We start from the raw sequence: 13,321 nt of genomic DNA on the forward strand, positions 1-13,321 counted from the left end.
GACTAAAATGATTGATGGTAGATAATCATCTTAGGGGCCACTTATATTGATTTTAGATCTCAGGGGTTTAAGGTAATTTTATCATTTTGATCTTTATTTAACATAATTTTTCATTCAAGGACCAAAATGATTGATGATAGATAATCTTAAGGGCTACTTATATTGATTTTAAATTTCAAGAACAAAAGTAAAGAGTTATTCAAATCTTAGAGATCATTTTAATTAAAAAGCCAATAATAAATACCAAACTTCTAGTATTGAAGCTTACAAATTTGAAATTCATTCTTCGATTTTACGTGCTTGTTTACGCGGATCTTCACACCCACTTTACAACACTATTCACAAGAAAACCATTTTATTTTATTTTCTCAAGTAAATTAACGGACGTCCTCTTTTGGTAATTGACAGTCTGATATCTCCATTCGCACTGCTGAGTCCTTGCCACGTGTGATTTCCAACTTAGTGAGATAACAGACAATCAAACAATCAAACAATCAAACGGCTGTAAGCTGCACCATCTTCCAATAAAACTGTGCCTGTGAGGCACGTTACCACGTCGCACGTAAAGTTATCATTTACAAACTGATAATCCTTAATCCTAACTGGTGCGAAATTGGATCGAAATAATAGGCAACAAATAATCCTGTCAAGTGACACATTTGCCCCCATTCTAGTTGCTCTAAAAGACTAAAATGCGCACCTACATGGGTAAAATGGTAAAATAAAATAGATGTACCAAATCGTTTGGAAATTCGAACCACTGTGGATGCTGTGGAAAAGAACGGTGATCGTCAGCTAATCCAATTCAATAAATTGAAACTAAAATTGTGGATTAAATTTGGAAAATCAGGTATTTATACACAGTCACTGGGAACCGCCATTTTACATCATCATATTCGGAGAGCTCATCTCGTTCTGTAAGTCTCTCCCTCCATCTCTCCCCTTTTCTGTCAGCCTTAAGCCGTAAATTTTGGTTTTTTTTTTTTTTTTGGATAACTTTTTTGTTAATTTGTGTTCGTGATAAGTTGTAATTTTGGTTTTTGATTATTTGTTCCCAATTTTTTGTCTTTGTTTTTAAGGAGGCTGGTGATAATTTTGGATGTGGTAATTAGTAAAAGTTAGTGGTGATCAGGCTTTGGTTAATTTGAAGTTTGAACCTTTCTGCTTTGATGAATGAATATTTTGATGGAAACCCATTTTTTGTGTGGTAATTTTGATGATGGGTATTGGTAATCTCGTAAAATTGAAGTTCTGTTTGGCTCTGTGTTACTGTAATTGTAATTGCTCATGAAAAGTGTGTAAATTCATTTAATGGTCGTGATCACTGGTCACTGATTGCTGAGCTCTCCACAGAGTGCTTCTCTTGTTGCTGTATGCTTTTTGGTGTCTGTGAAAGAGAGAGGTATCACGTGAATCCGATTACGGGTTTTCACTAGAATACACTTGTGATTATGTGTGTTCATTTGGACTTTGATGGATGTGATCAATTTTGTTATATGGCAGGGCTATATTTGCATGAGACGCTGAAAATGAAGGCTGGGAGGATTTTGTTGCTTCTTCTTTGTTTGAATGTGGTTACATTTGGAGTGGTAACGAATCTTCCTCCACCTACAATATTTCCATATACATACAATACACAGATACATATATTGTTTAAAGATTAATTCCAACTAAATTTTGATTTTCTTTTCTTATTATCAATGGTTTTGTATTGAACACAGATTGCTGATTCGCCAACATGCCCTGCATCAGATCTTGGAAGTGGGTGCAGTGATTCTGATGAATGGGAAGGGGAATTTTTCCCTGGCATTCCCAAAATTAAGTATGAGGTAAAGGCTTATGAAACACTACTCTTATCTTGATAGACCTTTTCAATTTTCTTTTGTTTAATTCCTAATAAAATTTGAATTATGAAGCAGTTAATGGTTTGTGACCGAAGTTTCTTCATAACCATAGGAGTGGATGAGGTTTAGTGTTGCATTTTGGCACACATTCTGTGGAACAGGAGGTGACCCATTTGGTGCACCTACAAAGAATTAGCCATGGGAGGATGGAACTAATTCTGTGGCTATGGCAAAGTGAAGAAGTGAGATTTTGACTCTTACTTTTATCCTTTGCATTTGTGATTGATGATTATTGAGCTAACGTAATACATATTCTTGAATAAATGATGATGCAGTGAGAGCCAACTTTCAGTTCATAAACAAGCTTGGAGTTGATAGGTGGTGTTTCCATGACAGGGATATAGCTCTCGATGGCAAAACCTTGGAGGTGATACACTTTCTAGTTTACTTATATAACTGTTTTAGAATGTGAAAAAAGCAAATTAGGAGATAGGAAATTGCATTGCTCTCTCAAGGAAAGTACAAGATCTTATGAACCTGGAAATTGTTCATTGACCTTGTTTTGCCCGTTGCAGGAATCTAATAAAAACTTGGATGAAGTGGTGGCCCTTGCTAAGGAGCTTCAGGTACTTCTGCACAAGTACAGCAGCACGGAATGATATGATAAACTGACATAATACATGAAGGCAATTATTTTCATGCAAATGAAAGTTCTGTTACATTGATTTCAAGATGTGACATGTGCAGTCATACTTAATTCTCCCACTGCAATTTAGGCATGGCTCATCGGTTGTCTGACAATTCTTTTTTGGTCACTTTACGATGGAAAGGGAGACCAATCAATCATACCCAGCCTCCAAAACCCCATGCTAGTCAATGTTTTCTGATAAATTCCTAACAAGGTCAAGTGGAAAATGTAAAATACTAAAATGTCCAAGTATTTAGGAAAGCACATTAAATTCTTTCATATGCCCTGTAGGGAACCAAAATTCGACCTTTATGGGGCACAGCGCAGCTGTTTTTGCATCCTCGTTACATGTATGGTGGTGCTACTAGGTAATCTTAGGAACAAATTCTGAAAGGAAACATATTTGTTCCAAAGATTACCTAGTAGCACCAACATGCATCCTCAACTTATTGTATGTAATTGTTTGCACGTTCTGCAGGTTACACATTATGTAGGGGGTGAAAGTTATGTTTTCTGGGGTGGCCGTGAGGGTTACCAGAGTCTCTTGAATACTGACTTGGGAAGAGAGCTTGATCATCTGGTGAGTTCCATTTGCAGTTATTTCAAAATAAGCTTCCTTTCAGTGATACATTTCAATTTCTCATTTTCTTTTTCCTTTTCCTGTTGTGTATAAACCCTCCTTTAGCAACTGTAGTTCAAACCTACCTAGGAATACACTGTATTTATGCTACCATATCACTGTAGCGGTGTAACCTGTTTCTTGAAGCGGTTGTTGCCGACAAGAAGAAAATTGGATTCAGTGGTATACTTGTACTAAATTTATACCAAAGTTTTATACCTGATACCGTTATAACCTTAACTTCTAGTTTTATACCAGAGTGACTAGTTTCTCAACATTTCTCTTCAATTTTTATTTGTTGTTCTTTTGGTATCCACTACTTTGCTCAGGCGAGCTTATGTTTTTCTTTCCTTTCTGTGCCATTCAGGGACATTGTTGATTGAACCCAAGCCTCAAGAACCTACCAAACACCAGTATGCTACTTGCTTGATTATTAGTAATTTAATATGGTTTTCACTCATCTGTTTTCTCATGATTTTGTTAGGTATGACTGGGATGCTTCAACATCAGCAAATTTCCTGCGAAAGTATGGCCTCATATGTGAATTTTACACGTACCCTCTATATTCACGAGTCACTTGACTTTGTTACTATTAGTTTTTGGTTAAGCTCCAAAGTTGGCTATATGAATGAGATAAGTTGTGAAATTTTATACAATACAGTAAGTGTTTTTATATTTGGTTTTTGCATTCATAGTGACATGTCATTTTGTAGTCCATTTATTTGAATTCTTTACGTGAAAGTTTTGCTCAATAGTGTGCTAGCCTTCTTTCAATTGAACTGGAAGAGCAGAGATATTGAGAACTATTTTTCAATCATATATAGTTTTCTTACTTTAAAGGAGTTATACTTAACAGCGTCATCCCATTTCTTTTGTAGGCGAATTTAAGCTTAACATTGAGTGCAATCATGCCACACTATCTGGTCACAGGTAAATCACAGCTTGTGCCTTAAGTTCTTCATAAGCAAACGCTCACGTTATATTTCTCCCTCGAGTTGTGTGAGCACATCAGAAAATTTGAAATCCTTCGCCAAATCTGTAACAATTGTGTACTTTGCAGCTGCTATCATGAGCTTGAAACTGCAAGACTGAATGGTCTACTAGGAAACGTTGATGCAAACACTGGAGATCCTCAGACTGGTTATTGTAATACTTCAAATCTTTTTGTAACCGAAACTATATATGAATGAAGGTTATAAACGGTGATTTTGTCACTGTCACAGGGTGGGATACAGATCAGTTTCTCACAGATATTGCAGATGCAACTCTGGTTATCCACAGTGTAGTAAAGAATGTATGCCACAAATGACATCAATTTCAGCTTCTTGTTTTAAGGTTTAAAAACTTGTGATTGGTCGGGCATGCAATTTCATGAGCTTATCTATTTCTGTTCTCTCTTTATCTCAGGGAGGAATAGCACCAGGAGGATTCAACTTTGATGCAAAATTGTCAGTTCCTTATATTGACTTTCCATTTTATTGTGAATGCATATATGGTGACATTTTTATGCAGATAATGCTAGGGAGACCAAATTTTTAAACCAAATTCGCAAACCAAGTAATAATCCAATCATCAACCACGACACCATTTGGTTTAAAAATTTGGTCTCCCTAGCATTATCCTTTTTATGCTGGTAGCTAAGTTTTCTTATATTGTTTCTTTTTTCCTTTTTATTAAACAATATTTAGATGGAGGGAAAGCACAGATGTTGAGGATTTGTTCATTGCTCATATCAGCGGAATGGATACCCTGGCCCGTGGCCTCCGTAATGTTGTGAAGCTGATTGAGGTAGTGTGTGTGCGCTTGACTTCCTCTTTCTCAATGAATTATGATTTTGTTTTTCTGCTTGCTAATCATGATACCATGTCTCTTCATTTTTGAATTACAAAGGATGGTTCTCTGCATGAGCTTGTTCGCAAAAGATATGAGAGTTTCGATACATAAATTGGGGCACTTATAGAGGTAACCACTTTCAAACACTATGTCTAGTTTTGTGGGTTTAAATGGCCTAGATGGCTGCACCTTCAACAGGCCGGTAAGGGTGATTTTGAGTATCTTGAGAAGAAGGCCATAGGATGGGGTGAACCGAGAGTTCCTTCTGCCAAGCTGGTAATACTTGGTTTAGAAACATTCATCTGAGCTCCTAGCATCAAATATCCGAACAATCACAGAAAATTTGCTTCAATACTGGCACTGCGGATGCATATATAATAGAAATAATCGAAACAGAAGAGTCAACGCCTCAGGATATATATTAAGAAATATGTCTAAAATCATATTGCTCTTATTATGTCTGCATCATGATCTCTGCATTCTGGGTGACCATACATATTTCTAACACCAGTGATGAAAATCTAAATAGGCGATGGAAGATCTGAGAAGTATGAAAAAGATAAAAGAAAAAAAAAATTGTCTAAAATGAAATTGTTCTTATTATGTCTGCACTCTCCTGAAGTTGTACTCAGTATTTCAGCTTCCTTGAGAAAATATAGAGAAAAAAATAAAATTCATTTTTGGACGAATAAAAGGATTCGTAGCACGTGTAAAGCTTGCAAGTAGTTATGAGGAGAAGATGAAAATCTGGATGATAACATACTCTCGGTGCAATCCTAGTAATTTATGTTTAAGATACGTTGTAATATCAAGTTGTGGGGTTTGTTTCAGGAACTTGCGGAGATGCTTTTCCAGTCGGTATTGTAAGCACGCAGAATAGGATAACGAGTTTTTTGTTTGGTAGAAATAATTGATGTAGTAATATTTACCAATAAAGGACAGTGTTTCCTTTGTTCTTGGAGAGTATACAAGTAACCAGTTGATCTAGATTCTTGTAACCATGTAGAGTTACATATTGCCTATATGGGATGGTCTGGAATGCTTATCCTACCTAGTCTACGACAGCGTTTACGCAGCTTTTGAGCCATGATTTGGTATATTGCTGTTGAGGTTTCCTTTTTAAATTTGAACAATATATGTGGTGCATGAAATGGAGCATGATTTGCCTTTCAAATTTCAATTCAGGGGCAAATGTATGCAGTTTGATGATCTTAGCTAGCACATGCCTAAGGCCCCTTAAGAAATTTCATGGTATTAGAGCAGGTTGTTCCACGTGTGAAGTCGAATGGCCACACGCACTCCACATTGCTCTTTTGTGTTGTTCACATGTTAGGCTTGAAAATTTGTCACACGTGAGGTGACGTGTTAAGAATGAATCTCACATTAAATGATATTGGACAAGCATTTCAAACTAGGAGTCTGGGAACAATAAGACCTAGGAGTTTGGGAACAACCGATTCTTAACTCCTACGTCATATTATATTGAAGATATAGGACAAGCATGTCAAACTAGGGCCTCAAATCAAACCTTACCATATGCTAAAAAAACTTCACAACTCAACAATTACAAATTCATCGGAAATAGAATATAATTCCTCACCATAGAGGACTTATATACAACCAACAAGGACAGTACTGCTCACATAAGGTCCTCACTGTGAAAACTTGTGAGGATCTCTTTTATATAAGTCATTAGATTAATCTAACGGTAGCTAGGTTTATTACTCTTTTTTCTTCAAGAAAAACGATATTATTTGCATTAAAGGGAAAGAGGTGGTTTTAGCCTCACAATGAGGGAGCAATAATGTGGTTCAAACTCGCATTTGATGAGAATCGAACCTAAGACCTCACTTACAAGTGAAGAGAAATACTACTAAACCGTAGTACTAAATGACTTATTTACTTTAAATACTCCATGTTACAACTAAACAAAATATCAATTGAAAAAAAAAAAAAAAAAAAAAAGGAGAATTCACATATCCCTGAGGTTTCACATATCCCTCCATTTACAAAGCCCAGTCGTCTTCATCGTGTATCTCAACAAAATACAATTTGAACGAACCAGATCAAAGAAACCAAACAATCCAATTACATAAAACCCTAATAACTTTACAAACCAATTCCAGCCAATCCAATTCCACAAATTGCTTCAACAATTCAAGAATTCAAATTTTCGGACGAAGACGATGGAAAATCCCAATCGGCCCTTATTTTTACTAGGCAAAAAGAAAAAAAGAAAAAGAAAAACTGAGGTGGAGAAAGGATTGTTGAGGGGAAGGGATCGACGCTGGCCATCATCAACTGAGTGCGAACGATAGCACCCTATTCTTCGCTTACTCTTCATTTGTTTTTTTAGCTTAGTTAAAATGGTTTCTGAGATTTGTATAATACATCACTTTATCCTTGATATTGAAAATTAATAGAAATGGTTCTGAGATTGTCCATCATTCATTATTTTGGTCATTCCGTTAAAAACTCCGTTAAGTGTTGCGGAGTTTTTGGCCGAAAGTTTGGGTAATTTTTAAAGTTTCGTAACTCAATCATTTCTTAATCAAATTCGACCCATAATATATCAAAATGAAGAGAGGAAAGTGTAGAACAAGATTATACCTATTTGGAAGCCCAATGGTTGCCGGAGATGGCCGGAAAATATCCTAAAGTGTAATTGATCCACGGGAAAACTAGAAAACTTGCTGGAAACTGGATAAAATTTAAAGGTTCATAACTTCTTCAATATTCAACAAAATTGAGTGATTCAAAACCGAAAATCATACTTCTTAACTAGACCAAGAGAATGGTACCTTTCTCGACGGCTAAATTGCCGTGGTTTGGCTGGAAAACGTTTCGAAATTGGCTGTCTTAGTCTCGAGTTAGCCACTTTCGAGCCATTTTCCTGAAAAAAAAAAAAAAAAAAGAAGATGAATTAGCCGTCGAGGAAGGTACCATTCTCTTCATCTCGTTGAGAAGTATGATTTTTGTTTTCGAATCACTTGATTTCATTGAGTATTGAAGAAGTTATGAACGTTTTAAGTTTACCTAGTTTTCGGCGAATTTTCCATTTTTCCCACAGACCAGTCACCTTTTAGGCTATTTTTTCCAGCCATCTCCAGTAACCATTGGGCTTCCAAATAGGTATAATCTTGTTCTACACTTTCCTATCTTCATTTTGATATATTATGGCTCGAATTTGGTTAAAAAACGATTAAGTTACAAAGATTTGAAAATTACCCAAACTTTCGGCCAAGAGCTCTGCGACACTTAACGGAGTTTTTAACGGAAAAACCAAAATAATGGATGGTAGACAATTTCAGGGACCATTTTGGCTAAAAAGCCTTTGTTTTTTAATTGGTTACGATCCTACAATTTGTTTAGGTACAACATGGCTTCTTATATATAATAAGCTTACTACCGTTAGATTAATCTAACATCTCAAATGAAAGAGATCCTCGCATGTTCTCAAAATCGTCGGTAAAAACAATGTAGCAGTACCCCTAGCAAACAAAGTGTCCCTTAAATGAGAACTTTATACATATTTATGTTATGCATAGAGGGAGCTATAGTTACATATGAGGTGGGACAGGTGCAGTACTATTGCCTTTGCTTCTCAACCGCTCAGATCAGTTGTGTTTTATACTACTCAAAACAAGTTAATAAACATCACCACAAGAAGCAGAGAGAGAGAGAGAGAGAGAGGAAAGGAAACAAGATGAAGCAGCTCAACCTACCACTGCAACTATGCTTAACAACCTGCATAATACTGCAGGTACTGACTTGCTCAAACTCGAACCCAACACCGTTGCCATGGGCACTGCAATTCCATGCACTTCTATTCATGGACCTGAACACAACACACCACCAGCTCAGCGATCTCTGGTACGACTGGCCGAGAGGTAGGAACGTCAACAGAATTCAGAAGCAGCTAGGTGGTACGACATAGAGTCGGTGACAACGGAAGTTGCGAGATTATGGATTTTGGAGTTGGCATTCCAAGGCCCGATTTTCTTGACGGAGCAGAGTATCTTGGGACGGAAGTCACAGATGGTTTTCTTTGCAATGTGTGGGAGAAGGTGGATTTTATTTGGTACTATGAGGAAGTTTACACTAAGAGGCCAGTTCGTTGGGATTTCTACGATGGTATATGTATGCCATTCTTCTTAGTTCCCTAGCAATTATATTTTCGCTACTGAAGAAGCCTGATTCAAGTAATTAGTCATCAATAGGTTACTGCTAATGATTTGTATGATTATTTTGTAGGAATATCTTCTCAGGTAATGACATTTGAGGTTGGCGCAGTGTTACCAGATACAGTCACTCAAGCACCTGCATACTGCTTCAACAAAGACAAAGATGCATAGACCTTAGACTTTAAGTTACGAAATGGGCATCATGTTGCCCGAGCCACGGTTCGGTTGGGTTCGGGTCTGATTTTAATTTTTGTAAATCATTATATATACGTAGGAAAATGTTAGGAATGTCAAATTTTTAGACTATTTTTTTTTGTAGTTCATAGGATGTGGTGGTTGATGTTAGTACCATTCTTTAAATCATTAAAAATAGAGTCCAATTGTCAATCGACACATCATGTGATCTACAAATTATGATTTTAAAATTTGATATCTTTAACATCATCTATATATATGTGCACGCGCGTGCGTTTATTTTTATAGTATTCTACATTATATGTGTAGATGGTAAACGTGTAGTCCATGCATTGACTAATGATCAGTTAAAAATGTTAAATAAAGTTATTGGACTTTGGATTGTAACTACTTTGAAGTCTGAAGGTATCAGATATAATATATTTGATATCTTCTCTCTTCCTTCTTTATTTTTTATTTTTTATTTTTGTTTTTTGGAAGATACAAGAGGGAAACATTCATTGAGGTTAATGGTCCGACTAGCACCAAAGGAAGGAGTAAAATTTTGTAACCAAATTGGATGAAAGAAAGTCTAAACACCAAAATCTAGGTTGTGAACGAGCTGAATTAAATTGACTATCACTTTGCTAAAGCTTAACTTGTTTTACTATAGTTGAACTTCATAACGAAAAGTTCACAACTTGGCCTCACAACTTAAAAAATAAATATACAAAACATTACAACACAAAATTTTCAATAGAATACTAGTCAAACATAAACATGTTTTTTCATTTTGATGATTGAAACGAGTGGGAGGCTACATCAAGAGTTTCACTTAACCATTCCCCTAATGCAGCCAAAGTGTTAGTGCCAGGAGAATGTTCTTCGCTTCGCAGGCAAAAACCACCATCTCGGTCTGTTTTCTCATTGTTATCATTTTCCTTCCAAGGGATGGGGTAGGAATGTATAATTACATTTTTTTACATGCCCGGGAACAACACATTTTATCTGAAAAATGTTTAATCTAGATGTATGGTTGGACATAATATCAATTTCGTCTAATTTACTATCCCACTTGTAATTTCTTTGAAAACAAAAGAAAACAGAGGACATAATATCAATTTCGTCTTTAAAGAAATTCAAATTGATGATAACACTAAAAACCGAATCTCAAACATGATATTATATTCCATGCATATTTTATTAATAGAATCTAATTTTAGTTGTCTCGTAAAAAAATACTAGTTGTTCATGAGCTTTTACAAAACAAACATACCGATACCAATATCTCGCATTTAAAACTCATTTCAGGAGAAAAGACTTATACTACTAGTACAAGGCCATTAGGCCATCTCAAATGGTTTGGTTAAATGTAGCCCTGTGCCATTTTTATAGCCCTCCAAATTAATAGAATCTAATTTTAGTTGTCTCGTAAAAAAATACTAGCTGTTCATGAGCTTTTACAAAACAAACATACCAATACCAATATCTCGCATTTAAAACTCATTTCAGGAGAAAAGACTTATACTACTAGTACAAGGCCATTAGGTCATCTCAAATGGTTTGGTTAAATGTAGCCCCTGTGCCATTTTTATAGCCCTCCAAATTAATAGAATCTAATTTTAGTTGTCTCGTAAAAAAATACTAGTTGTTCATGAGCTTTTACAAAACAAACATACTAATACCAATATCTCGCATTTAAAACTCATTTCAGGAGAAAAGACGTATACTACTAGTACAAGGCCATTAGGCCATCTCAAATGGTTTGGTTAAATGGAGCCCCTATGCCATTTTTATAGCCCTCCAAATTATTAATTTTTAATGTGTAGTGCAATGCTATATTTTCCATTTCTAATAGTGCAGGGCAATACATAATTACTTTATTGTTATTTTGATAAAAATACTCCAAAATCAATTTGGATTTACAATCTGTATTTTTTGCGGTGGGATTAGTTGTATTTTTCTCTTTCGGTGTGCCTTATTCCCTACTCTTTTTTTTGCAAGTGGTGGGCCACAACTGTGAAATCTCGTCCCCGGTATTTCATTATTTAATTATGTATCTTATTTACATTAATTCTGTATTTATGCTATTTTTATTTTATTTCCGTTAATTTTAGAATTTGAATTGTATAGTTACAAGGTATGAATTTTCGTAATTAATTTTTAAAATCCATAGACTTTTCGAGGTCACATTAATGTTTTCGAATGAATGTCGATTCCATGAACACGTAGGCAAAAACCGTTCGCAGATCAAAGCTACAAAGAAGAAGTTACGAGCGTTATAAGTTCGATTTAAATAGTAAAATGGAAATTACTATTATAGCTAGAGTGTGAACGATAGCACCCTATTCTTCGTTGATTGGAAGAGATTGATCCCTTCTTTTTTTTAATGGTTCCGTGCTAGAGTTTGTTTAGGTACAAAATGACTTATTATAGCTAATAAGCTTAGTTACCGTTAGATTAATCCAAAAACTCATATAAAAGAGGTCCTCAAATGTTCTGAAAATGAGAACCTTAGGTAAGCATCATTGCGACACTAGTGAAGAATAAGACTCTTACAATCAAGAAAACTACCGTCACGGCACCATTGAGGAAACAATCTCACAATCGTCGGTAAAAACAATGAATGACTACCCCTGGCAAACAAGGTGTCCCTTAAATGAGAACTTTATTCATATATATGTTATGCGTAGAGGTAGCTATAGTTAGAGAGATTTTTCAGTGTAACTGGAACACGAGATGGTACACCACATGTTACTGTACAAATGGTGGAATATATGTGTTAAAAAATTAATAACTTAAAACATAAAATAGGAAACTTCATTTTAATACTTGGTAAAGATAACTTTTAGACTAAAACCATGAGTAAGACCAAAATCTAATTTTAGTCCCTTGATACATTAATCATGTGACAGCTCGTCCCGGACTTTTCGTACCGTAGGGATGAAATGACGGTTTTGCCCCTAATATGTTTGTTTCGTTGTGTGGTCGTTTTTGGGCTTTGGTTGGTTGATTTTGGACCACACACATACCCTGCTCATTTCCTCTCTCTCTCTCTGCCTTGTCCCGAGACTCTCTCTCTCCCTTTCCTATCCTTTTCGTACGGACAACACCACAAACCCTTGAAATCGTCACGGATCGAGGAAACAAACTACATATTCGTGCTCGTGAGGTCCTTAGAAGTCCAACCATACCCATTTCAGGTAAGGATACCTTCGTTTTCATGTCGAACTCGGGATCCCCTGATTTGGTCACCGTTCATGCACACGTTAATTCTTGTGTTTTTGGGAATTTCAAGCTTGTAGGAAGCTTGGTGAGGTCCTTAGGAGGCTCGGGATGGTTCGTTTGAAGGTTTTGGACGTCTGGATCGTGAGTTGCAGGTTTGGCCGGAGTTGGTGGTGTTTTCCCGGCAAGATTCCATGGGTTTTATTGCTTGAAAGTGGTATGGATTTGTTCCTCTTGTTGTAAGCTTCATTTTGGTACCAATTTTGTGAAATTTGGTTGAAAAACGAGTGAGATATCAAGTTTTGAAATTTTCCTGGTTTTCCGGCACCGGCGACGGTGCCGGAGTTTGGCCGGAGAAGATGATGGAATATTCCGTCAGTTTGGACGGAATATTCCTAACGGCATTAACGGAATCAGTTAGATTTAACGAAATATTCTTGATGGCGTTAATTGACGCCGTTAGTGTGCCAGGCACATGCCTGCGCATGGGCGGCGCATGTGGCCATGCCTTGGCCGGCGCGTGGGAGCACGTGCGGTGTCAGAAAATTATTTTTAAAATATGGGGATGTTCATGAGGTTGAGTAGATCACGTTGGTGTACTCATACACCCCATTTGAGCATTGTATGAGAAGTTATTTCGTAATGTTGGTTATGTGCTTTAAAATTAACGTATTTATAGTTGTTTCGCATATAGGTGAGACCTATCTCGAGGACGAGTGCGGTCACTCGAGGTAAGGGGGTTACGACCCTTCTA

General features: G+C 36.3%; 1 protein-coding gene and 1 pseudogene across 2 annotated transcripts; both read left to right on the forward strand.

The window, feature by feature from the left end:
* Positions 1 to 759: 759 nt before the first annotated feature.
* LOC125474064 (xylose isomerase-like) lies at positions 760 to 6,071 on the forward strand. Of its 2 annotated transcripts, none has more exons than XM_048577497.1 (15): positions 760 to 917; positions 1,504 to 1,589; positions 1,722 to 1,829; positions 1,957 to 2,086; positions 2,180 to 2,271; positions 2,420 to 2,470; positions 3,011 to 3,112; positions 3,519 to 3,677; positions 4,030 to 4,081; positions 4,212 to 4,291; positions 4,375 to 4,436; positions 4,559 to 4,599; positions 4,840 to 4,939; positions 5,042 to 5,113; positions 5,816 to 6,071. In XM_048577497.1, exons 8-14 carry the CDS (start codon positions 3,623 to 3,625, stop codon positions 5,093 to 5,095), a joined length of 444 nt encoding a protein of 147 aa, XP_048433454.1. In that variant the 5' UTR covers positions 760 to 917; positions 1,504 to 1,589; positions 1,722 to 1,829; positions 1,957 to 2,086; positions 2,180 to 2,271; positions 2,420 to 2,470; positions 3,011 to 3,112; positions 3,519 to 3,622; the 3' UTR covers positions 5,096 to 5,113; positions 5,816 to 6,071. The 2 variants fall into 2 exon arrangements, with proteins under 2 accessions (XP_048433454.1, XP_048433453.1); XM_048577496.1 differs by having other exon boundaries at positions 762 to 917; positions 4,375 to 4,445.
* Positions 6,072 to 8,642: 2,571 nt separating this feature from the next.
* Positions 8,643 to 9,506, forward strand: LOC103942151 (annotated as a pseudogene).
* Positions 9,507 to 13,321: the final 3,815 nt, after the last annotated feature.

Source organism: the organism of the source record quoted next, unplaced genomic scaffold (assembly GCF_019419815.1).
Source record: "Pyrus x bretschneideri cultivar Hongxiangsu unplaced genomic scaffold, Pyrus_bretschneideri_v1 Contig117, whole genome shotgun sequence".
Classification (NCBI taxonomy): Eukaryota; Viridiplantae; Streptophyta; class Magnoliopsida; order Rosales; family Rosaceae; genus Pyrus; species Pyrus x bretschneideri.